Consider the following 27,445-nt stretch of genomic DNA (forward strand, 5'->3'; position numbering starts at 1 on the left):
CTCACAGCCCAGCCCAGCTCTGCCGTGGAGCCTCTTGCAGCCTTCATCATCCTGCGAGTTACGTGACTGGCAAAGCCTGGTTCTCTCCTTTGTTCCCAGTCTTCTCATCCATAAAATATACAGAGCACTTGCCTTATTAGGGAGTGGGAAAGCAAGTTTAATTAGCGCTTATAAGTTGCTCTGCTACCTTTGGGCGAAGACTAAGGCACGAGCCTAGGACCTTTTCTGCTGCTCATTCTGACTCAGCATTCTGTCTCGAAACACCGAAGCCCAGAAACCTCACGCTCAGCAAGAATTTATGATGCACTTTCGGATTGGAGGCATCTGTGCTTTTGTGTAAAATTCTGTAGAGGGGCTCTTGAGGGAGAGTGTTGAACAGACTCAAAGATGCAGTTAATGTCGGAGCATCGGTGCTCATAGAAATTTTGGTTAGGCTGGCTTGTACAGGACAGGCGTTAGCAGCAACTGAGGCCCGCAGAAGAAATCATTAGAACATAACAATGATCAGGGTCCGAGAGACCTTGATAACGTCCAGGTCCTGGGAAAGGCCAGAGGGTCTTTCGGGATGCTTGGAAGCAGGGACGGGGGAGTGGAGAAGCAGGTGGACTAGGGATGTATGGATTAAATGCAAGCCCAGCCAGATGGAAGTACAACATAGGTAGTTTGGCAACTGATAGCTAAGGCTGCCAGGCACATCTCACCCACTGGGATCTGTTTCTCTATTGAAAATGCACTGTTTTCTGAAGATCTTAAAGCCACAGTGAATAACAAAAAATAACAACTGACATTTTTGAGCATTCAGTATGTACCGGGGATGATTCTGAGTACTTTCTGTGAATTATTCCATCCAAAGCTTTTAACAGTTGTTTAAGATAGGTAGTCTTAGATCTTCATTTTACCGATGAAGAAACTGAGGCAGAAGGCAGTTAAGAAACTGTGCTATGTTTATGTAAGATGTTAGCATTCAGGGGAGGCTAAAAGTGAGATATGTAGAAATTCGATGCTATTTTTACAACTTTTCTATAAATCTAAAATTGGTTCAAAATAAAAAGTTAAAAGAAAAAAAAAAGAAACTTGCCTGAAACCCCACAGTTGGTAAGTGGAGCAGCTCAAGTTTAAAAGCCAGGCAATCTGGTGCCGAAGCACACACTTTTAGCTACTTCCCCCAAATGCTCTTGTACCAGAAGAAGCACTGTGCTAGCCACAGACCAGTTTCTCACCAAACATATACGTTTTCAGAGCAATTTGTTTTACTCTGAAAACCATCATGTTTGTTATAATTTAGAGGCATACTTCCCACAAAATAAGAAAATATGGTTTTGCCACACATTAAAAAGACAAATAATCACGCCTGTAATCCCAACACTTTGGGAGGCTGAGGCGGGCGGATCATGAGGTCAGGAGATCGAGGCTGTTAGCCATCCTGGCTAACACGGTCAAATCCCGTCTCTACTAAAAATACAAAAAAATTAGCCGGGCGTGATGGCACGTGCCTGTAATCCAGCTACTTGGGAGGCTGAGGCAGGAGAATCGTTTGAACCCAGGAGGCGGCGGTTGAAGTGAGCTGAGATCATGCCAGTGTACTCCAGCCTGGGCAACAGAGTGAGACTCCGTCTCGAAAACAAAAATCAAAAAACAAAACAAGAAAACAAACAAAAAAAGAACACAAATGAATAAAAATGGAAAGCTATGTAGGAACCAGTGTTCTCAATTGGGGATGAGTTGGCAATTCCTCTCTCCCAGGGGTCATGTGGCAATGTCTGGAGACACTTTTGTTGCTGCTGGCATTCAGTGGGTAGAGGCCAGGGATGCTGCTCAACATCCACAATGCAGAGGATAGATCTTCACAAAATAGAATGATCGGCCGAAAGCATCAATAGTGCTGAGGCTGACAAGCCCTGATCTAGACCAAACACTTTACCAGTGAGGACCCTGAGGCTGAGAAGATATACTTAACCTCCATCCCACACCATGTGTCCTTGGGTCCAAACCAATTCCCATGCAAATTCTTAGCTCCACCTCCAAGATAAATCAAATCAGAAATTCTGGGAATGGGGTTGAGCAAAGCACGTGGGAACAGGCCCTCCAGGTGATTCTGATGCATGCTGAAATTTGAGAACCACTGCAGTCCAGTCAATTCTTACATTTCTACTCATCCCTACCTCTGCCCAGGTGGCCTCATTCATAGCTGCATACTGACTTCCCTCTCTCAGACGGGAGGGTGTTGAACAGACTCAAAAATGCAGTTAATGTTGGAGCATCGGTGCTCCTAGCAATTTTGGTTAGCCTGGTTTGTACAGGACAGGATTTAGCAGCAACTGAGGTCTGCAGAGCAAATCACTGGAACATAACAATGATCAGAGTCCAGAAAGCCTGGAAAAGGCTTTCCAGGTCCGGATCCTGGAAAAGGCCAGAGGTTCCCCTCTCTCCCTCTCTCAGATCAGCCTGGGCCTCCCACTTCCTTCTGCCCCACTTGGCCTGGAGAGGCTTTGCCCCTGCAGAGCACTGGCTGGGACAAACTGGGCTCAGTCTTGGGGGTCTTGATGTGAACCCAAACTCTACAGTCCTCAGCGGTGTTTCCCTCATTTTTCAGTCTCTCTCTCAGCTCTGGTTCTCAAAATTTGCTGAACGTGTGAACCATGTGGAAAGTTTTTAGAAAGTACCCACTAGTCCTATTCCACAGGAACTAAATCAACGCCTTTTTGGGGTGCAGACTGTGCATTACTATTTTGTAGAATTACCCAGGCCATTCTAATGTGCAGCCAGGGTTGAGATGACTGTGCCACATGGCACAGTCCCCGATTTTATTGTGCGTAGAAATCACTGGAGGACGTGTTGACATGAAGATTCTGTTTCAGCAGGTCTGGGGTCGGGCCTGAGACTCCGCATTTCTAACAAGCTCCCAGGGAGTGCTGGTGCTGTTGGTTCACAGTTTGAGTAGTGTGGGGCTAGATGACACCAGCCATGCCCGGCACCCTCCGCTGTCACTCTCAGGACACCTACCTGAAAGTCAATGAACTGTTCTTGCCACTGGGCTACGCTGCCCCATCACAGTTTCACTGTCCACAGTTGCCCCTCAGCCAGATGGTTTTACTGTCTCTTTCCAGTCTCTATGGCCCTTAAAATTGCACATCTTTCATGGAACGTATTTTCTGCCTTATCATTTGGATACTTTGCCTAGGTTTTCTTCTTTTTTTTTTTTGGGGATGGTGTCTTGCACTGTCACCTAGGCTGGAGTGCAGTGGCGCGATCTTGGCTCACTGCAAGCTCCATCTCCTGGGTTCACACCATTCTCCTGCCTCAGCCTCCCGAGTAGCTGGGACTACAGGCACCCGCCACCACGCCCGGCTAAGTTTTTGTATTTTTTAGTAGAGACGGGGTTTCACCGTGTTAGCCAGGATGGTCTCGATCTCCTGACCTCGTGATCCGCCCACCTCGGCCTCCCAAAGTGCTGGGATGACAGGCGTGAGCCACCGCACCCGGCTAGGTTTTACTTCTATATATTGCAAGCCAGCCCTGATGTCCAGTGATCAACCTTGTTATCTGCACAAGCGTTGCATGCCCGTCTGACCATAAGCGCTGCATTACTTGCCTGAGGATGACACCTTTCCTCTCATGACTGGAAGCTGCTGATCACAGAGGCTTCTGTCCCTGTATCTTCCCACTCAGGCTAGGGACTTGTGTCTGACTCACTCAGTGAAGTATTAAGGCCATGCTGTCTCTGTACAGATGATATACTTTAAGGAGGTCATAGGCTAGCCCTATGCTATGGGGATCTTGGCTTTTTCTCCTCACCCCTCTACCTTGGCCCTTCTATTCTAGGAGAGTGGCACATTTTGTGGTCCCCCATGGTCATTCTCTTTTCAAGTCTTTGCCCCAAATGCCATGTGCTATTTAACATCCTCTCTGGCCTGCTCCACGCTTCCCACTGCAATGGCAGATTGAAGTCTGTTGCCTTTAGGAAGTGCAACCCACTCACCACTTTTTAAATATTTTAACATTTCTGGTGGGTTTTTTTTCCCCCATTAGACTTTAAGCTTCTCTCTAAAGGGTGTCACATGGGAAGCTCCCTGGGCTATGAGACTGAAGCATTTGTTTGGTGCTTGGAGTACTTAGAGCCCTGCTCTAGTGGGCTCCCAAGTCTTTGCTGAATGACCTTCTGCTTCTACCTGCTTCCTGCCTCTACCCAACCCATTATCGGGGCTTGTACTGTAGGGAAGAGAAGAAAGTGCCAGGGATGCCTGGCCAGAGGGCATGGAGGGGGGACAGGGCAATGGGGTGTGTCCTTGTGGCACATGTCCCCAGGCACAGATAACCCAAAGCATAGACAGCTGATTGCAATAGTAAAGAAGACATTCCAGAAAAAATTAAGTAATATCTTAGACATTTTTAAAATAGCAGAGTAATTTTTTTTGGAATTGCCACACTGAAGTTTTTCCCAAGTGGCTGTGTGACTTTGCTTGACCAGTCTGATGGAGACATGAGAACGTCCACTGACAAAGACGCTGTGGACCAGCAGCATAATCATTTTTGTAGGAGTTACTGGGAAGAGGAGCACAGACGGACAAGGAGTGGAGAGGAGGAGAGGGGAGGGTGGCAGAGAACTGTCAGCAGCTGGTGTGGCTTCTGAACCAATATGCCAGCCTGGATTGCTGTGTGAATAATTAAGTGCAATTTTCTCCTTGGATGGGTATTCAATTTCAAAAGTTACCAGCTCAGATTTTGCCTGGGCTGTTATCAGGCCACTTTCTTGAGAAATATATCTGATGGGTATGTTCCTAGATCAGAGTGTGACAGCATCAGGGACTCCCAAGTTGAACTTATTTCATTTGATTCCAGGAACAAACAGGAACTAAGTGATCTTAAAGAATGCATTGCTGACCTTGTGTTGAGCAGCTTCAAAATAAAGCAAAATATTAGATAGCAATAAAGCAAAAAATAGTAGATAGCAGTGTCTATCTACTATCCAGGGGGAACAATGGCTGTTGGGCACTGCCTCCTTGATTAGTACATTGTTAAGCTTGATAAGATAGCTTGAGGTTGTTCCAGTTGAGAAGGAGTGAAGGGCATAGAGAAGACCTGTGAGACCAAGATGTGAACCCTTTTTCCCTGCCCTGTGTATCCCAGCCTCTACTCTTCAACCCATTTCCTGCAGTGTTAAGATAGTAATCATCCTCATCACTATCACCACCATCATTATCACTATCATCACCACCATCCCCATCAGTGCCACCACCATCTCCATCATTGCCACCATCATCACCACCACCATCACCATCATCATTAACATTATCATCACTGCCACCACCACCATCATCATCATCACCATCATCACTGTCACCACCATCATCATCATCACCATCACCCCCATCATCACCACTGTCATCACCATCATCATCACTGCCATCACCATCATCATCACCATCATCACCACTACCACCACCATCATCATTACCACCATCACCATGATCATCTCCATCATCACTATCATCATTAGAATAATCATCACCACCACTACCACCACCATCACCATAATTGTTAACATTATCATCACTGCCACCACCATCATCATCATCACCATCATCACTGCCACCACCATCATCATCATCACCATCAGCCCCATCATCATCACTATCATCACCATCATCATCACTGCCGCCACCATCATCATCACCATCATCACCACCACCACCACCACCATCATTACCACCATCACCATCATCATCTCCATCATCACCATCATCATTAGAATAATCACCACCACTACCACCGCCATCACTATCATTGTTAACATTATCATCACTGCCACCACCATCATCATTACCATCACCTGCATCATCATCACTATCATCACCATCACCACCACCACCACCATCATCATTACCACCATCACCATGATCATCTCCATCATCACCATCATTAGAATAATCATCAACACCATTACCACCACTATCATCATCATCAGCATCACCACCATTAGCATAATGATCACCATCACCGCTACCATCACCACCATTAACATCATCATCATCACTAACATCACCACCACCACTACCATCATCATCAAAGCATTTGTTGAGTGACTATTCTCTGTAGGGCTTTAAAAAAAAGTGCTTTAGAGATATTAACTCATTTAAAAATTATCACAACTGCCTCAAGGAGGTGCTATTATTAACTCCCTTTACAGATGTGGATCTTGAGACATGGATATGCTCAAGGTCACACAGCTAGTAAGTGGCTGAGCCAGCATCGAACACTGGCATTATTCCTTATTCCAGGTTGTGAAGTGACCAGCCAAAGGTGAAAGCGTCCAGGAAACATGTTTGATTTCTTATAAAAATCTGGATGTCTGGTCTCTCTTAAAAATGTAAAAGATCTGGCAACATTCAGCTTACATCCTTACAATGCAGAGGTGCGCTGGTAAATTTTTAACAACCAGCTCTCCAGGGGAGCAAAAATGCCCTTGATTCATAAAATTTGGCAGTTTTCATGATGGAAGGACTCTCACCATAGCCCATTTCAAGCTACACTCATGTGATGCTACTGAGATGCACACAACCAGCTCTTTTGAGCCAAGCTGGTCAAGGGTTTCAGTCCAAGAGTGTCCAGGCTAGCCATTTGTCTTCCTTCCTCTACTAACTGCTGCTGAACAGAACAAACCCAAAGAAGGAGAAAAACCATATTTTACCACTGGAAACCAGGGAAGAGCCTCACGTTCCAGCAACTTTCTGATCTTTACCAAGGAAGAGTGTGGACAAGAGTCAGTGGCTGTCAAACATGAGAGATGGAAAGACAGACCACCTCAGTGAGTGAAGGGACCTGGCAGAGCCCTTTGACTGCCTGTGGCTTTCGGTGCAGCTGGAGATGAAGGTGGCATGGATTTGCGGATGGTGTGAGCCCTACCTCTGTTCAGCTTTGCGGTTGCTTCAGTGCCCCACCCACAGCCCCACGTCCAAGCCTACCTGTGAAAAGGACAGTCTGTAGGATGAGAGGTGACAACATGTGGGAGCTATGTGGATGGATGCTGGCTCCTGCCAGGGCAAAGGGGGACAGGGATGATGCTGGCTCAGTCATCTTTCCCTACCAGGGGCGACCTTTTGCCTGATGTTTCCTCCAACCCCTCTTCTGCCACCCTCCCCTCAATCCCGCTCTCTTGCCTTAGAAAAATGTCAGTCAAGCTAAACGCTTTCCTTATTCCTTTGTCTGGACCTGAAAAGATTACAGAAACCTGTAGGGACCAAAGAGTCTCTCATAGCTACGTTTTTCTTTTTCTGTACTGTGCACATACTGTTTTGGAAATGAAAGCAAACACAAGCAACATTAAACCATTTTTGATTGTATGGTGTGCGGCACACACTGGGAGCACCAGGCACATCATTGTCCCAAGCACCTCGCCACAGCTTTGATCATCACATGATGGCCTTGTGATTGCTTTGCTCTGTTGAGATAAGGGCAGGATGTGGGTTCTGAAACCAGCCGCCCCTAGCAGGAGATGGGGGCGTTCAGCCTACAGGGAGGGGTATGGAATAGATGCTGGCAAACGATGTGCTTTATCTTGGAGATGGGGTTCCTAGGGGAATGGAGCCTGCACAGCTGCAGTAAGAATCCCTGGGAGAGACCCCTGACTTGCCCTCAGCCACCAGTTTTCCTATTGCTCAGCCCCTCCTTCACATTGCTGCCAAATAGAGGGGCAATCTCCCTCCCAGATGTCTCTGGGGGTTCCCTGCTGCCTGCTGAGGAAGGCATTTCAGCCTGCTATTATTGGGTTCAAACTTGCCTCTCCAGCCTTATTTTCTCCTTTGGCATTTTACCCACTAGAAACCAGATCAGTGCCCACATCTGCACCCGGACAGCGTCAGTGAGGGCACAGGGTGCACCTACCAACCTTCCCACTTTCCAAAAGTCTACCCATGGACAAGGTACAGTTCCCTTCTGATGTTCAGTTTTTCCACATGTATAATGGGGAGAATAGTGGCTTGCAGGGCCATGGTGGAAAGACGTGAAAGATCTTTCATGATGTGAAAGATGATGTATGAAAAGTGCCTGGTACAGAATTTCAACAAAAGCTTATTCACGTTCCCCTTTCCCCTTCTCCTGCTCCTATTGTTCATGGGATCCTGACCCAAATCCAGAATCTTCTCCATCTTTTCAAGGTAATGCATTTGGAAGTCTCATGCTCAGTCAGAATTGAAGTCACCTCTAGAACATTGAAAGTACTCACGTCTATCTCGAAAGCTCATTTTTTTTTTTTTGTTAGAGATCACATTCTATTCAACTAGGAAAGTTCACCTGTCTTTTGCGTAACACTTGCTACGTTGTAGGTGTTTAATAAATGCTTTCTGGATGACTTGAAAGACAAGTGGCATGCTTACATAAAATCTCACCCCAAAAGTGACTTCATTAAAAAAACATTCATGCTGTATTCTTCATTTTATTAAGCTGAGCGTGGTGGAACAACTTGCCCAAAGATTCCAAAAGGAAAAAAAATAACTGAAATTTAAGCCTTGGTTTATAACCAAAGAACATGGCCTTTCCAAGGAGCTGAGCTCTGCCATCTTCATGTTTCTGCACCCAGAGGAAGCAGGTAGGACAGATCTTCTTTCTGCCCATTTTACAGAGAACAAAACAGAGTCCCAAAGCCAAGTAAATGGATCTACTTTGGTGGGTAACTGAAGGATACCCATTTTGAAGGATAGCCTCCCTGGAGCCTGATTTTAGAGGGTGGAGAAAGGGGCATGAAATGACAAGAGAAAAAGGGATGCAGATGCTAAGGAGAGGTCGAAAACAAGAGGACATAGACTTCTGCAGTGATCAACATAAAGATGGCAAGGCTCCCACCAACTTCCGGCCCCTACCTGCACCGCCACCACTGACAAGACCTCCACGGAGATTCGATTAAACTCATCAAAGCAGCCCCAGGCGCCCGTCTGAGCGAGGCCTTTGTAGATGTTGCCACAAGACTGCAAGAAAATGTACAAAGATTAAATTACCGGCAGGCCAGGCTTATCAATACGTGTTGAAGTCATTCTCCATCCGCTGTATTACAGATACTTCTAGTCCCCCTAAAGACCACTGGTCAGAAATTTGTATTAAAATTTCAAGAACAATTAAATGTTTGATGGTTATGGGGTGTCAACAGAAGTCACAGGATTAAACAGAACCTTTTCAAGACACTTGGGTGAAAATCCCTTTAAAATGTCACCAGGGTTGCATTATTGTTGATTCTGTAGCTTTCAAAATCCCAGGAAATGAATAAAAGATGATTTTTCTTATGCTATACAGACAAAAAGCCTTCCACCCAGCCTTTGTCATGCACCGATGGAAAAATTTATGTCTGTATCTTTAAATCTATGCCCAACCACCCAGGTTTTTCCAGAGTGGTGAGGTAGCTGGAGACAAAGACAGGAGGTGATAACATCTGTTAAAAAAACAAACAAACCAAAAAACACTAAAGGTAAATCTTTTCAAATGAGAGTAAGGAATGAATTTACAAGGGAATAATGTATTTCTGTCCTAAAAGTAAAAGCCATCCTGGGTATTCAATATGAACTGGTAAGTGATGGGGCAACATAAAGGGATAGGTTTCTGGGAGACACTCACAAGGTCATTGGCAAGGAGACGTCATTAAAATACCAGGGAAACGCAAATAATGGAAAAGTACCATTCATTTATTCAGCGGGCATTTTCTTTTTTCTTTTTCTTTTTTTTTTTGAGACGGAGTCTCACTCTGTTGCCCAGGCTGGAGTGCAGTGGTGTGATCTTGGCTCACTGCAACTTCCACCTTCCAGGTTCAAGTGATTCTCCTGCCTCAGCCTCCGGAGTAGCTGGGATTACAGGTGTGCACCACCATTTCTAGCTAATTTTTGTACTTTTAGTAGAGATGGGGTTTCACCATGTTGGTCAGGGCTGGTCTCAAACTCCTGACCTCGCGATCTGCCCGCCTCGGCCTCCCAAAGTGCTGGAATGACAGGCATGAGCCACCATGCCCAGCCTTCAGTGGGCATTTTTTGACAATCAGCTCTGTGCACAGGTCATGTGCTGGACACAGGGGAGCTCAGTCTAAGAACTTTTGGTCAGGTTGAGGAGATAAGGTATATACATAAAAACAGGAAAATTACTGCATCAGTAGTGGTTTCATTGAATAATATAAACCACAAATGTCATGGAGTTCACAGAAGAGTGGGTCAGCATGCTCCCGAGTGATCAGTTTTGCTAAAGAGGTGAAAGTCAGATGGCAGCACAATAGCACCTCCCAAAGTTTATTCCGCGGAACCGTAGGCCTGAAAGATGCTCTTCGAAGAAAGGGCTTTTTGGTCAAGCAAATTTGGGAAACACATTCTTCAACCCATTTTGGCCCAGTTACTATTTGTATTAGCATTTAAGGGCTCTGAGAAGTCCTGTAACAAAAACATTAGTTTCACTGCATTACATGGCTAGGATTAGAGTTAGAAGACACGGGGATCTCACAGAAAACGACATGCTTTAGGACACACATGAGAAATGATGGCTTTATAGGACAGGGGTGTCTGTGTAGACAGAATGGAAGGGGTGAGGCTTTCCAGGAGGAGGAAGATTATGGAAGAAATACAAGCAGAATAATGGTGTGTGCAGAGAAAAATGACAGAGCCATTTTGATTGGAAAGTTGAATTACTAAAGGAAGTCATGGTTGTAAAAAGTCTTGAATTACTATGAGGGATCTTTGGAGGTTCGCAGCAGAGAACACGAGCAGAGCAATGGTATGAGGGGATTGGTCTAACTGCCACATAGGCTAGGTAGGATGTAGGGCCGACTTTATTTATTTATTTATTTATTTATTTTGAGATGGAGTCTTGCTCTGTCACCCAGGCTGGAGAGAAGTGGTGCAATCTCAGTTCAATGCAACCTCTCCCTCCCGGGTACAAGCAATTCTCCTGTCTCAGCCTCCTAAGTGGCTGAGATTACAGGCGTGCACCACCACGCACAGCTAATTTTTGTATGTTTAGTGGAGACGGGGTTTCACCACGTTGGCCAGGCTGGTCTCGAACTCCTGGCCTCAAGTGATCCGCCTGTCTTGGCCTACCAAAGTGTTTGGATTACAGGCGTGAGTCACTGCGCCTGGCTGTAGGGCAGACTTTAAAGAGGAAGAGAAAAATAAAACCCACCTTTCATTGAGCTTCTGGAATTAAGAGATTTCTTTTTTCATTCATTGCAACAAATATTTATTGAGTATGTACTATGTGCTGGAGATGGTTCTGGGTCATGAAGAATCAGAAGAACAAGATAGACAATGCCTCTATTCTCATGGGTCTCACATTCCCATGAGGAAAATAGACAATAAGCAGTAACAACAAATCAGGCAGTGATAAAGCCCCACGGGAGTCTTAAAATGGGGGTGACATGGAGACTTCAGATTGAGCCATCAGGGACATTCTGTCTGAGGTGGTCATGGAAGTTCCAGGTGTTGTGTTTCTGTGCCTTAAATCAGGGGTCCCCAGCCTCTGGGCCACTGTCCGTGGTCTGTTAAGGAACCAGGCTGCACAGCAGGAGGTGAGCGGCAGGTGAGTGAGCAAAGCTTCATCTGTATTGACAGCTGCTTCCCATCACCTGCATTATTGCCTGAGCTCCGTCTCCTGTCAGATCAGTGGCAGCATTGGATTCTCAAGAGAGCATGAGCCCTATTGTAAATTGCACATGTGAGGGATCTAGGCTGGGTGCTCCTTATGAGAATTTAATGCCTGATGATCTGTCACTGTCTCCCATCACCCCCAGATGGAATCATCTAGTTGCAGGAAGAGACGACCAGGGCCCCCACTGATTCTACATGATGGTGAGTTGTATAATTATTTCATTGTATATTACAATGTAATAATAATAGAAATAAAGTGCACAACAAATGTAATGTGCTTGAATCATCCCGAGACCATCCCGCACTACTGCAGTCTATGGAAAAATAGGCTTCCATGAAACTGGTCCCTCGTGCCAAAATGGTTGGGGACCACTGCCTTACATTATTCCATTTCATTTGCAAAACAATCCAAGTGTCACAAATACTAAGTGGAAATTCAGAAATCGACATCCATGTTTAACTATTCACAATATTTAAGATATGGAATCAACCTGTGTGTCCATCAATGGATGAACTCATAAAGAAAATGTAGTGTATACACACATTGCAATACTGTTCAGCCATTGAAAAGAATGAAATCCTGTCATTTACAGCAACAGGGATGGAACTGGTGGATGTTATCTTAAGTGAAAGAAGCCAGGCACAGAAAGACAAATACCACATGCTCTCACTCATATGTGAGAGCTAAAAAAGTTGATCTCATGGAGGTAGAGAGTAGAATGATGGTTACCAGAGACTGGGAAGGGTAGGGGGAAGGAGAAGATGAAGAGAAGTTGGTTAATCGGTACAAACATACAGCTAGACATAAGAAATAAGTTATCATGTTCAACAGCACAATAGGGGACTATGGTTACTAATAATTTATTTTATATTTCATAATAGCTAGAAGAGGAGATTTGGAATATTCCCAACACAAAGAAACAATAAATCTTTGGGATGATGGTTATCCTAATTACCCTGATTCGATCATTATACATTGTATATGTGTATCAAAATATAACATGTACCCCATTAATATGTACAATTATGATGTATAAAAAGATGTTTTAAAAATTCAATTTTTAACAGTGATTTTGAAAGCTTTTCAAACTGAAGACCCTTTTTATAAAATGAAAACCCAAAATATAAAATAAACGAAGTGGAGTTTCCACAGGTGGATGCTTGTCACCCCCACAATTCTCCCCCACCCCAGGGCCTGCGGCTGAACCCCAGGACCCTAAAGTAACCCTTGTGTTTAGTTCACCACGTATCTCCTGGTCCTATCGGTGAGACTGGGGCATTATCTTGCTGTGGGATGGTGAACTTTGGGACTAGGAGAATGGAAAGAATAGGGCAAAGGCCTGGAAGTGAGAAGGGTGCCGAAGGCAGAATCGACATTGGTGACCAATTAGAGGTGGGGAAGGAAGGACATGAAGTAACCAGGGTGCCTGAAGCTTTCCACCAGGATCTCAGGGACAATGAAATAGTTCTTCCTGATGATGGGGAATCTGGCAGAGAGAAAGGAAGGGTGCTAATCACAATGCAAGAGAAGGGCATTCGAGAGACATCCACTGCTCCATTAGAGAGAGATGGGACTAGGACTCGGGTGAAGCTGGAGAATAGACATGCCTCCATAAAGGAGCCATAGGTATACACATCACACTGGAAATTATAAAAGAGGATCAGCAAATGAGACCGAGAAGCCAGGAGACCAGAGACTCAGGAGGAGGACTGTGTAAGTATAGCATTTCCGAAGTGAAGGGAGTAGGGTCTTAAGAAAAAGTGTAGTATCTTTTTTTTTTTTTTTTTATTTTTTTTTTTTTTTTTTATTTTTTTTTATTTAATTTTTTTTTTTTATTCACAATACAGCCGCTGCAGAGAGGGCTGGAAATAATTCCAAACACTTTCAGGTTTGGAACCATTTGATGTCCCTGCAGTAGCATCTCCAAATTGAGGTCAAGAGGGGAAAGTATTGCGGCTATAATATAAAGGATGTTTCGGCACTAAAACTGCAGTCATTTTCAGAGAAAGTGGCTGTTTTTATAGGTTTTCCATCCAGGATAACAGAGTAAAGCAATAACTTTCCCTTTGCTTCACGTCTTTGCACCGTTCTCCTGTTCTCCTGTTCTCCCCAGCTCACTGCACGCCCAGTCCTCATGAGTTAAGTGAGGTGATGCTGCTTATAGGATTTCTAAGGCAGAGGAGATTGCGAGGGTCTTTGACCACAGCCTAGACTGTCCTCTTCAATCTCTCCCTTTGCTTCACTGCAGACTCCCTCCCCATGTTCCTGAGGTATCACTTACCTGGTTACATTTTAAGCCTCTTATGCTTTTCCATGTCTACTACCGCATCAGCTGGTTCCTCATTCCCTCTGGTTTGAATGACTGAGATGCTCTCACCAAAACCTTATCCTGCTTCCAGTCTCTTCCTTTCTCACTTCATGGGACGGCCAATCTTTATGCTTTTGCTGCAGTTCTGAAGCCTGCAGATTCTTTCTGCAGCCCCCACTTCAAAGTGAGATGCTTTCAGTGGCTTTCAGTCCTTCCCCTCCTTATCTCCTGTTTTTGATCCTCTCTAAGGCAGCTTAGCCCTTGTTCCATATTTATTTCCAGCTTTAACTATGGACGGACCTGAACAGAGTATATTGCTGTGAGTGTCATGAATGACACATCAAAACCTCCCCTGGAGAAGTGCACAGCAGCTCTTCCCGACCTCTCACCTTTTTTCTCCTTCTCCCAGGCGAGTCCTGTGAGGTGGGCTCACGGGGTGAAGTCAGAATGAGGGCTGGGGACAGATACTGGCCACACATAGAACTTGGTCATGGCTTTAAAGCTGACATTCTAATGGGTTAGAATGTGTGAAAATACCTCATGCTCTCTCTGTCACCAACCCCAAAACTGAGCCTTGGTTTTCACATCCTCCACATGTCTTTCCTGACCAGCTCACTCTGTGGCTCTCCCCCTACTCTGGAATATTCCAGGGTCTAAAGTTTGTAGGGCACATAAGCACCCAGGATTATGCTATCTGGGCATTAACTAGCTCCCCTGATGATAACATATATCCCTTGTCCCTCCAAATAAAACTGGGTTATACTCTGTCTGTCTATCTATCTATCTATCTATCTATCTATCTATCTATCTATCTATCTATCTATCTATCTCAATCTCTCTCTCTCTCTATCAATCATCCATCCATCATTTATCTATCTGAAATCCATCTACCATTTATCCTCTCTCTCTCTCTTTCTCTCTCTCTCCATATGATCTGTTTTTGGCATCCTTCCACAATGCCCTGCACATGCTGAGCAATGGCAATACTCAATAAATTAATTGGATTGCGAGTGTTTTACCATAAAAAATAATTCTGAACAGCCGGAAAACAAACGGAGAGGAAGTTTGCAAACAGCTTAGTGTGGCTGTTTGGTTACCTGGGATATTTGGTGTCCAGGAAGGGAACACCTTCCTTCTGGCGTGTTTCACTGTGGCTATGCTTATTTATGATGTTCTACCCTGTGTCTAGCTTCTACTCCATGAAAGCTTAGCCTATCGTTGAAAAAAAAAAAAAAAAAAAAAAAAAAAAAAAAACAAGGATAGACTTCCCCGTTCACCCTGTACTTTTAAAGGAACTGGTGGGGTTAGGGTTCAGTGATTGGTTTTGATAGAAGTGAGTAAAATGACTATCGTGAACCCTGCCCATGGAACCAACTTATCATTTCCTGCTTGGTATTCTAGGTGTGACTTTGAAGAAATCTGGCTGATGTTCTTCAATCAATACAACACGTCTTCTACATCCAAATGAGTGTATCTTTCAGAATGTTCCCTTTGGGAGACTACTTACTTCAGCAGTGCTGCTGCCATTGCTCAACTATAGAAGAATCTAGAAACATAAAAGAATCCCTAAGGCTGAGGTCATTTCTATAAAGGGGGAAAAAACTCCACCTTTCTGTTCCAGCCCGACTTAAAGAGAAACATTATCTCAATGTGTTCATCAATAAAAGCAACTGTGCTAAAATTTAGGGGATGGAGACCATGTGGAAGACTAGCTTTTTGGGTCTAGATCCTTGCTTTGTTTACTTACCATGAAAAAACATGGTGCCACAGGATGCTGCAACTCTACACAACAAAATTATGCTACAGAAATGATTAAATGATAGAGGATGAATCTCATTTACAGAGTGCTATACGTGGTAATGGCAAGCATTATTTCTAAAATTATAACTACATTAACTTTATTTTACAGTCAATATATCACATGACTTTTATATATAAATGTTTAATCTATTTAATGCAACTTTTTTTTTTTTTTCACTCCAGATTTATCTGCATGTCATCCTGTTGACAAAAGGGACTTACGGCAGTTTACAAAAACACATACAATATAACAAAAATAATGAGAGAGGGAGATAATCTGTTATTACATTTGTGTTTTAAAAAAAGAAGCTATGTAAGGTTCGGTTGTGAGCAGAATATTTCTGGCTAAAGAAGTGACCTCATGCGCCTTTTGTTTCTCTGCCTTTTCTCGGTGACTCAGAACCTGGAACACAGTGGTTCTTAAAAAATGGTAAGTGCCTGAATGAATATTAGCTTTGCGCTTGTCTTCTGTGGGCCTCTGTGCTCTGAGTCAGGGTTGATTAGCCTGCTTTCAGAAATCACGCCTGCCCTTGCAGAATATTCTGCCCCTGTTGATATTCTGGGGAATGTCCACTTCTACAGAAGAGCACAAATACGTCAAGCTTTTATGTGAAGACAACTGCCTTCGTATTCGCTACTCGTGAGCCTTTCTGTGTTTCTAGGTCAAATAGGGAAATTAGGACTTGGATATATGTTCAGTTTCTTCATTTTACAGGTAATAGAAGGAAGAGCCAAAAAGATGAAGTCAGCCATCCATGGTCAGAGCTCATTGGTGGAATTAGAATACAAAGGGCTGTGATTTCTTATCACATGAAAATCTTATAGGGAGGCCAACAAACTCCAGGGTTCAAAGGTCCAACTTTACCACTAAGGAGCAAGCAGAGACCTCCTGATCTGGGCTTCGAGACCTGGGGAAGCTGGATCAGGGTGGCACGGATGCGTCTCAGCCCTGGTTTGGCTGCCCTGAGTTCCTATCCCCCACCCCCACAACCCAGGAAGCTGGGTGGAACTGTACCTTGTAATCCATCTGCTCTGAGCAGTTGAACACATAGACCAGGATGCCCAGTGCACGGCCCAGGTCCTTGGTGGTCTCGGTCTTGCCTGTGCCTGCAGGTCCTGCGGGAGCCCCACTCATGGTCAGATGCAGGGACTGGGTGAGGGTGATGTAGCACCTGCCAAACACGGGAGGGCATAGGTCATCATCCTTGGGGGCCCAGTGAGATAAGACTAAGGCCCAATGCCAAGTGAGATCTGGCATAGCTTCTGAAAAGGAAAGCCAAGAGCCCTGCCCCTCTTGCCTGCTCCCAACAGCACTGTGGGGAGGACATTCTAGAGGGCAAGCTCGTCACAGTGCTCCCTCCATACAGGGCATCAGAGGCTCCCTGTCAGGTTCTTCTTCTTCTGGGTCTGCTTGCTCCTCCAGCTCCATTTCTCACTGTTCCCCTCCTCTGAGACACAGACCTCTGCAGTCCAGTCACACACAGCTCCGTTCATCTGCCAGACGCACTAGAACTGAGCTTGTCCCTGCTCCTTGCCCAACCCATCCCCCAACTCTTTGAGTCGACCTGGATGATGTTCCTCTTTAATCTTTGCCTGGCTAATGGCCACTAATTCCTCGGGACTCACATTTGGCTTCACCCACTAAGTGTTCCTGGATCCCCCAACACCGGGGTGAGTGAGCAGAGGCTCCCTCAGCTGAGCTAGACTCCACTTGAACTTCCTGTGACATATATTGTATATATCTTCAGTATACATCTTCATAGGGTACATGAAAGCAGGGCAGTATCTTATTCATTGTTTCATCTCCAGAACTTAGCACACTCTAGGCACATACAGGCCCTCAAAAACTATTTATAAACCATAAATGAATCTGTGAATGAATGGATCACATTCAATCCATTTAATCCTTTTGGGACTCTTTTTACCAGTAACAATAAAATAAACTCAGCTTTAAGTTTACTTCTGGTACTATTAAAAAGGACTTATAGTTCTTAAAAAGTAATAAAAAATACCATATGATTCAGCAACTCCCCTCTTAGGAATTTACACAGGATAAATAAGAATATATGTTTACACAAAGACTTGTGTGTAGCACAATATCTACCTGTTCACAGTCCTTGTTCATAGCAGCAGTGTTCATAACAGCAAAAAACTAGAAACAACCCAAATATCTACCAACAGTGAATGGATAAGCAAAATGTGGTAACTCATAGAGTGTAATACTCTTCAGCAATATAAAGGAATGAAGTATCGAACATGCTACAGAATGGACAAACCTCAAAAACATTACTGTAAGTGAAAGAAGCCAGATATGGGAGATTGTATGTTGTCAGGTGGGGTGCAGTGGCTCACGCCTGTAATCCCAGCACTTTGGAAGGCCAAGGCAGATGGATAGCTTGAGCCCAGGAGTTTGAGATCAGGCTGGGCAACATAGCAAAACCCCATCTCAACAACAACAACAACAACAACAACAACAACAAAACCCCAAAAAACCAATTAGATGAGTGTGGTGGAGTGCGCCTGTAATTCCAGCTACTTAGTGGGCTGAGGTGGAATGATTGTTTGAGCCTGGGAGGAGGAGGTTGCAGTCAGCTGAGATCATGTCATTGCACTCCAGCCTGGGTGATACAGTGAAATCCTGTCTCAAAAAAGAGATTATATGTTGTCATTCCATTGATATGAAATGTCCAGAAAAGACAAATTAAGATAGCCAGCAGATTAGTGGCTGCCTGAGGTTTGGAGTGAGAGAAGGAAATTATTGCAAATAGGGTGAAGGAAATGTTCTACAACTGGATGATGGTGATGGTCACACAACTCTATTTACTAAAAATCATCCAATTGTACATTGTACACCTGCAGTGGGTGAACTTTAAGGCATGTAATTTATGCCTCAATACCTCAATAAAGCTGATAAAATTGTGCCGCTGTTCTAACTTTTTAATATCTAGCAAATCAATACATAGACTCTCAACTTACAGGTGTGGCTGTGTGGGAGGGTGTCCAAAATTATTTCTCTCTGTTTCTGAATCTGATGTTGTGAGATGACCAGAGACTCTGAGACTCTGAAGATGCCACCTTCATGTCAGATGGTGGCTGGGTTTCTACTGTCTTGACTAAACCTTGGACCGAAATGGTTTTTTTTTTTTTTCCTTTTCCTTTTAAAAAACAGAGACAGGGTCTCGCTATGTTGCTCAGGCTAATCTCAAACTCCTGGACTCAAGTGATCCACCCCTCTCAGCCTCCCAAAGTGCTGAGATTATAGGTGTGAGCCATTGTGTTCAGCCCCCAGATGGTTTTGAAAGTCTTTAAGTTCCCTTTTTCTCCTTTAATTAAGTGCAAAATTCCCTTATCTGTTTCAGCCTTTGAAAGGCTGAATGTTGCCCTTCAGACCTGCCACAAGGCACGATGAGGTGAGTCAGGCTTAGGGTGAAAAGTTGGGTCTGGTCTTGTCCTTCTTGGCCGTTGTTACCATTTGGTAACACTTCTCTTTCTCGTCTCTCTCAAGCATTCCCAGCTAGATATTCACGGAGCCCTATGCGTGGCCTTACCTGCACCTGCCCTCCGGTGCTCTTGAGTTTCTGGCTCCAGGTGGATCCCATGCCTGCTACCTCTCCCAGCCTCGGGCTTCCTCTACAACTGCTCAGGGCCTGCCACAGCCCCCTACCTCCCAGGAGGACAAGCTGCCTGAACTAGCAGAGTCTTCAAGCCCCGACAACTCACCTCCTCACCTTCCTTCCCTCTCATTGCCTTTCTGTCCCACAGCTGTCCCCTCTGCCAGCTGAGGGCACATCACAGGCCTCTTTACTCTGGAGCTGCAGGGCTCTCAGAGAGTTTGGGAGTCCAGAAACACCAGGTTTCACAAAAATATAAGTTGCATAGAAAAAGTTAAGAATTCCTGAAAATAAATACATGGGACTGGGTCCATCTCTTTTTGAGCATCTACTGAGCTTTTGGGGGAAATGTCAAAATATCATTATCTTTTGGGGGAAATGTCAAAATATCATTATCTTCCCCTCATAAGAACAGAACTCCAGAAATGGAAGGGATTTCCAATCTCCTACTTTACATATGGGGAGACTGGGGTTCAGGGAGGGACAGTGGGCTGTCTAGTGAGTTTGAAGGCAGGGTCATTGGGGCTTTCACTCAGGCCATGAGAAAAAACACATAAAAAAGAAAGACAGGACCGGGCATGGTGGCTCATGCCTGTAATCCTAGCACTTTGGGGCCGAGGCAGGTGGATCACCTGAGGTCAGCAGTTCAAGACCAGACTGGCCAACATGGTGAAATCCTGTCTCTACTAAAATTACAAAATTAGCTGGGCGTGGTGGCACGCACCTGTAACCCCAGGTACTCAGGAGGCTGAGGCCAGAGAATTGCTTAAATATGGGAGGCAGAGGTTACAGTGAACTGAGATGGTGCCACTGTACTCCAACCTGGGTGACAAGGTGAGACTCCGTCTAAAAAAAAAAAAAAAAAAAAAAGAAAGAGAAAAGAAAGAAAGAGGCAGTATTTGTTTGTCACAAGGGAGGCTGCCATGACGCCTGGGCCACTGAGCCAGCAGCAAGTCCTTTGGGACATATCCCTGCTCTAGGATTCTCTCTGAGGTCTTGTTAGAGTGCTCATCTCTTTAAACACCCAAGCCAGCTCCTTTGATGTGCTCCTGCTTGCAAATGTGGGCCAGCAGACCATGCTAGAGCTGTTTCAGGCACGGACTCTGGAGTGAGACAGAATGAGTTCAAACCTTGCCTCACTATGAAGCGTCCGTGAGACTCAGCCAAGTTATTTAAACCTCTTTGCACCTTAAAAACAAAAGCATCCTTAAGATCTATGACATCGCCTTTTCTTTGTACAAGGAAACTTAGATAAATTTGCTGCTTCAAAAGCAGTGGCAATTGTGACAATGGCAGAAGATCCTTAAGGAAGAGAGATCCTGGCTGACGAGTCCCAACTTGGATATGGATTGATTTAGTTTGGTTCCAGTGGGAACATGGGAATGTTAACGTTGGAAGGGATTTTAAAGGTGAGGCTGTTGGACTCTTTCACCATGCTAGGTGCTCCCCCTTTAAATCCTTCAAATATGATCATATAGCCTTTTCTTTCAGTGAGAGGCACAGTTTATTATTCTAGAAGTCAGCCCATTCCACAGTGGGCTGGTTCTAATTGTTTGAAAGGTCTTCTTAACATCGAACTAAAATTAATCTTGTTTTCTTTGGGAAAAGAACTTCTACAGGTTTTCTTCTTATCTGCCCCACCAGGGTCTTCTGAGGATACGATGAGGCAAGATATTTGGAAGTGCCTTGAAAAGTAGGAAACCGATCAACTTTGAAGGTATTATTTTTGAGGCAATAAATTCTTTTTTTGATACAGATATTCAACTGGAAGATAAAGAAAATATCAAAGCTGCTATATCTTGATTTCAGCTATGAATAGCCTGTGCTTATCACAGAAAAGTGGTCCAGATAATCTTAGAGTAGAGTAGGTGGAGTCATACTTGGCTTGTATTAATTTTCTATTGCTGTGTAACAAATTACCACGTACTCAGTGCCTTAAAACAACCTCCCCTTGTTATCTCACAGTTCTGTGGGCCAGAAGTCCAGGTGGGTTCTCTGCCGAGGTCTCACAAGGCCAGACTCAAGGTGTCTGCTGGGCTGGACTATTATGTGGTGGCTTTGGGGAAGAGTCTGCTTCCAAGCTCATTCAGGTTCTTGGCAGAATTCACTTCTGAGGTCCCTGTTGGCCAGGGGATCTCTCCGTTCCTAGAGGCTGTTCTACCACCTTGCACACGGCCCCTGTCACCTTCAAAACCAGCTATGGCGTGTCAAATTCTTCTCATGCCTCAAATCTGACTTTCCCTTCTGCTGACTGAGGAGCCAGGAGAAAGCTCTGTTTTTAAGGGCTCGTATAATTATATTAGGTCTACCAAAATAATTTCCCTTTGCCATATAACAAAACACAACCATGGGAATAATATCATCACAGTCACAGTTTTTACTCACACTCAAAAAGGAAGGGATTATGGAAGGGTGAGGGTCCTTATAGATCATTTTTAGAATTCTGTCTACCACATGGTTCAATAACCATAACTGAGGAATGACCATGAATGCAACGGTATCTACCTTCAGGGAGGCCCCGAGGCATACTCAGCTCACTGATGTTTAATGTCTTTACTCATAACTTGAATTAAGAAATAATTACTAGATAGATGATAGAACAAATTTCTAAATAATGTTAATGATGAAAAATGATGGGACAGACCCAACAAAATCCAATTTAAGAGGGACAAATGTAAAGTAATCTTCCAACCACGTGGATACATGCAGACTGGGGAAGATATGGATAGATGAAAATCCATGTGAAAAAAACCCAGAGCTTTCAATAGGTTTCAAGCTCAACGTGAGAAATTGCATTAATAGAAATTTCCTTTGCACTAACCTAAAACAAATCGGTTCCTTTTACAACACTTTAATATTAAAACATTGAAAATTTTTTGTTCTTGGCATAAATGCCCCCAATTGTAGGATCTATTCCTTATACCAACTGGTTATGAGATTCTTCATCATCCAATGCTATCTTTTTCTTTGCCTATGCTAATTGGTAAATGTCTTTCTCAAAATGTGACAGAACTGAGAGCAATGCTACCCATATCATCTCTCTAGCAAAAATTATAGCATGCCTAGTAACTAAACTTGAGTAGTTATAATTACACTTCTCATTATTTGTCTGTCTCAGATATGATTAGAAATTCTAGGAGTGATTTAGAAAACCCAAGAAAATCAAGAGTAAAACTTTTAGAATCTGTAATACAGGGTAGTAAATGAGTAGAATGGAAGATAAATATATTGTAAGTCATTTTTTTTTCCCTGTACACAAGTGAAAAGAAAGTTAAAGATAAAATGAAGTTAGGCAAAGATTTCTTAAATAAAACACCAAGTGCATGGTCCATAAAATAAAAATTCATAAGTTGAACCTCATCAAAATTAAAAACTTTTGCATTTCAAAAGACACCATTAAGCTGGCGAGGTTGAGGAGAAAAGGGAACACTTATACACTCTTGGTGGGAGTGTAAATTAGCTCATCATTGTGGAAAGCAGTATGGCGATTCCTCAAAGAGCTAAAAGCAGGACTACCATTTGACCCAGCCATCCCATTACTGGGTATATACCCAGAGCAACATAAATCATTCTACCGGAAAGACACATGCATACGTGTATGTTCATTGCAGCACTACTCACAATAGCAAAGACATGGAATCAACCTAAATGCCCATTAATGACAGATATGATAAAGAAAATATGGTACATATATACCACAGAATATTATGCAGCCATAAAAAAGAAAGAGATCATATCTTTTGCAGGAATATGGATGGAGCTGGAGTCTATCATCCTTAGCAAACTATTGCAGGAACAGAAAACCAAATACCACATGTTCGCACTTGTAAGTGGGAGCTAAATGATAAGAACTTATGAACACAAAGAAGGAAACAACAGATACTAGGGTCTACTTGGCGGGGAGGGTGAGGGAGGGAGAGCAGCAGAAAAGATAACTATTGGGCACCGGGCTTAATACCTGGGTGTTGAAATAATCTGTACCACAAACCCCCATGACATGAGTTTACTGATGTAACAAACCTTCATATGTACCCCAAAACCTAAAATAAAAGTTTTTTTTAAAAAAATAACCTATTTTTTTTCTTGAAGCTTTTTAACAACAACAGCAAGAAAATGATGAGCAACAGACTGGGATAAAGTATCTGCAAACACATATGCAATATATCCAGAATATACAAAGAATTCTCAAACTCAATAAGAAGACAGACAGACCAAACAACAGAGAAAAGATATGGGCAATTATTACACCCAAGAAGATGTATGAATGGCTAATAAGCATGTGAAAAGTTGCTCAACATCATTATTCATTAGAAACATGCAAATTAAAATCCAAATGTCATATTACTTAACAGTCACCAGAATGGCTATAAAGAAACAAAACAGACAATAACAAATATTGTCAAGGATGTGGAGAAATGGGAATCCTCATATGTTGTTGGGGTAAATGTAAAATGGTGCAGCCACTTTAGAAAACAGCTTATCAGTTTCTCAAAAAGTTAAACATAAAAGTACCATAAGAATTTTCCTCCTAGTATTCACCTAAGAGCAATGAAAACATGTCCACACAAAGACTTGTACACAAACGTTCAGAGCGGTATTATTTATAACAGCCTCAACTGAAAATCATCTAAGTATCCATCAGTTGAATGGATACATGCCTGTGGTATATCTATAAAATGGAATATTATTCAGGAATTAAAAAACAACCAACTACAGACACACACCCTGTGTTGAGTTGAACAATGAGAACACATGGACACAGGGAGGGGAACATCACATACCGGGGCCTGTCCGAGGGTGGGGAGCTAGCAGAGGGATAGCATTAAGAGAAATACCTAATGTTGATGATGGACTGATGGGTGCCGCAAACCACCATGGCATGTGTATACCTATGTAACAAACCTGCAAGTTCTGCACATGTACCCCGAAACTTAAAGTATAATAATAAAAAAAAATTATGTGTAGTGAAAAAAGCCTAGCATAAGCAACTATCTATTGTAAGATTCTGTTTATATGAAATGCCCAGAATAAGCAACGTTAAAGAGACAGAAAGTAGATGAGTGGCTTCTAGGGCTAGGCATGGTTTCCTGGTGGATGATAATTAACTGTAAATGATCAAGAAGGATTTTATTGTGAGGGGATTGACATGTTCTAAAGCTGACTTACAGTAATGGCTGCACTGAATAAAGTCACTAAAAATCATTGAACTGTACACTTAAGATGAATAAGTTTTTGATATGTAAAATATACCTTAATATAGTTGTTTTTTATTTTTTAATTTTTCCATAAGTTATTGGGGTACATGTGGTATTTGGTTACATGAGTAAGTTCTTTCATAGTTATTTGTGAGATCCTGGTGCACCCATCACCCAAGCATATACACTGCACCATAGATGTTATCTTTTATCCCTCGTCCCCCTCCCATCCTTCCCCCAAAGTCCATTGTATCATTCTTATGCCTTTGTGTCCTCATAGCTTAGTTCCCACATATCAGTGAGAACATGCGATGTTTGGTTTTCCATTCCTGAGTTACTCCACTTAGAATAATAGTCTCCAGTCTCATCCAGGTCATTGCAAATGCAGTTAATTCATTCCTTTTTATGGCCGAGTAGTATTCCATTGTATGTATATACTACAGTTTCTTTTTTTTTTTTTTTTTTTTTTTTGAGACGGAGTCTCACGCTGTTGCCCAGGCTGGAGTGCAGTGGCGCGATCTCGGCTCACTGCAAGCTCCACCTCCTGGGTTCACGCCATTCTCCTGCCTCAGCCTCCTGAGTAGCTAGGACTACAGGCGCCCGCCACCGCGCCCGGCTAATTTTTTGTATTTTTAGTAGAGACGGGGTTTCACTGTGGTCTCGATCTCCTGACCTTGTGATCCGCCCGCCTCGGCCTCCCAAAGTGCTGGGATTACAGGCTTGAGCCACCGCGCCCGGCCATACTACAGTTTCTTTATCCACTCATTGATTGATGGGCATTTGGGTTGGTTCCACGATTTTTCAATTGTGAATTGTGCTGCTATAAACATACATGGGCAAGTATCTTTTTCGAATAATGACTTCTACTCCTCTGGGTAGATACCCAGTAGCAGGACTGCTGGATCGCATGGTAGTTCTACTCTTAGTTCTTTAAGGAATCTCCACACTGTTTTGCATAGCAGCCATACAAGTTTACATTCCCACTAGCAGTGTTCCCTGTTCACTGCATCCATCTGTAGCCAACATCTACTGTTTTTTGATTTTTTGATTATGGCCATTCTTGCAGGAGTACGGTGGTATTGCATTGTGGATAGGAGATTTTGTTTTTATTATATATATTTTTAAAGAACAGGGAAATAAAGTTGTTTTAAATATAATAATAATGAAACAAAATCTTCTATAGCAACAACAACTTTAAAAAGACCCAGAGATCACATTAAGAAATAACCAAAATATAAAGACAAACTTTTCCAAAAAACATGACTGCACATATGAATAAACAGAAATATACCGCACATTATAAAGATGGCTGTTTCTTCCAAATGAAGTTGAAAGTATTAAGGCACACCAATCAAAAACCCCAGTGGTTTATATTTTGGAATTTGTCATTTGAAAGAAGAAACAGAAGTGCTAAAAAAAAAAAAAGAAAGTGGAAATGAAGGTAGATGATGCAGAGCTTTACCCTACAAATATTACAACTCAGGATAAAGCAAACATCTTTAAATACTGTGTTACAGAGAGGGACTGATAGACTGATGGAACAGAATACATAGTTTTGAGGTAGATTGATGAGCTTAGAACTTCAAACATGGTAGAGCAAACATCATAAATCATTAAGAAGAACTGGTTACTCACCAAAAAACATTAAGCCCACTAGTCACTTTGAAAACAAAAGAAATAACATTATATACTCCCCACTGTCATTCCTGTGGGATTTCTTTGCCCAGAATATCACCCTTTGGAGAGCCATCTCTCCTCCACAGCTTGTATTCTGATGGGCTGTCAATCATACCTTTCCTATCCTTGGGGCTGGGGGACAAGGCTCAGGATGGGCAAAATACTCAATCTCATTGGCTGCAGTGACTGGCTCAGAGATGGGCACAAGACCCAAATAGGACCAATCGGAGACCTCCCTCAAGGAATTTGCTATACATGCTGGGCAAGAGAGGGTCTCTTTTCCTCCTGAGTCAGAAGTGATAAAGGCATAGGCATAGAGACCATCCTTCCAGTCTATGCAAGAAAGAAGTCAACATTCAGAAGACATAAAGTCATAACATATGAGAGAGTTTAAACCCTGAAATCTCCTAGTTTAGGTCCCAGAGCTGGTTATACTGCAGCAAGCTGGACTCATTTTCCAGATGTATGAGATAAGTCTTTTTTTCGGTCACTTCTATCACTGGTAACTGAAAATGTTTTCACAAAAATGTTTTGACTCACTTTACTCGGTAATCAAAAGATTTCCTAAATAATTAAAACAGGTTAAAGGAAAAATTAAAATAAGCTAGACTAGAATGAAATATAGGGGAATATTAAATTGATCTTGAAACAAACATGGATTTTCTAACCATAAGAGTGATAAAAGAATATCCCAGAGAAAAATGGGCAATGACAGTAATAAATAATTAACAGGAGAAGAAAATCTAACAGCTAATAAACACATAAAAATGTTCAACCTATGAGTAATTAATGACATCCAAATCCAAACTTGATACAATTTTGAATAATAAAAGTAATTTAAAAAAAGTAACAGTAACACTTAATGCTGGTCAGGGTGTTGTGCAATTAATACTTTAATAAACTATTAGTGAGAGTAGGAATAACATTTTTTTCATGAACGATTTGAAAGTGTGTGTCATCTAATTATTCTGCTTCTTGGAATCTATCATAAGGAAATAAGAAGATATTTTTGCTTAAAATTTTACATATAAGTGAGTTCGTACAGCTTTATTTTTAATAGTGAAAGCTTAGATGTAACCTAAATAACCCATAATATGGTTATGTTACATAAATTATGGGATACTTATAAATAGACTATAATTCAGCCATTAAAGTGTTTTAGAAAAATAGAGAATATGCATAGTATGATGTTAAATAAGACAATCTATGATGTTTAATATATAGCATATGATTTCAGTTTCATTTTT

The 27,445-nt window shown here is 42.8% G+C and overlaps 1 protein-coding gene across 2 annotated transcripts in view; it reads right to left on the minus strand.

Annotated features, from left to right (window-relative positions):
• The window catches only part of DNAH9 (dynein axonemal heavy chain 9), a 378,056-nt gene that overhangs the window by 238,297 nt on the left and 112,314 nt on the right, over positions 1–27,445 (minus strand). For both annotated transcript variants that reach the window (XM_050764993.1, XM_050764994.1), the window contains 2 exons: positions 16,731–16,887; positions 8,856–8,960 (listed from right to left, as the gene is read on the minus strand). In XM_050764993.1, the coding sequence (XP_050620950.1) occupies positions 8,856–8,960; positions 16,731–16,887 (262 nt within the window). The remainder of the gene's footprint in view (positions 1–8,855; positions 8,961–16,730; positions 16,888–27,445) is intronic.

This window comes from Macaca thibetana, chromosome 16 (assembly GCF_024542745.1).
Source record: "Macaca thibetana thibetana isolate TM-01 chromosome 16, ASM2454274v1, whole genome shotgun sequence".
In the NCBI taxonomy this organism is placed as follows: domain Eukaryota; kingdom Metazoa; phylum Chordata; class Mammalia; order Primates; family Cercopithecidae; genus Macaca; species Macaca thibetana.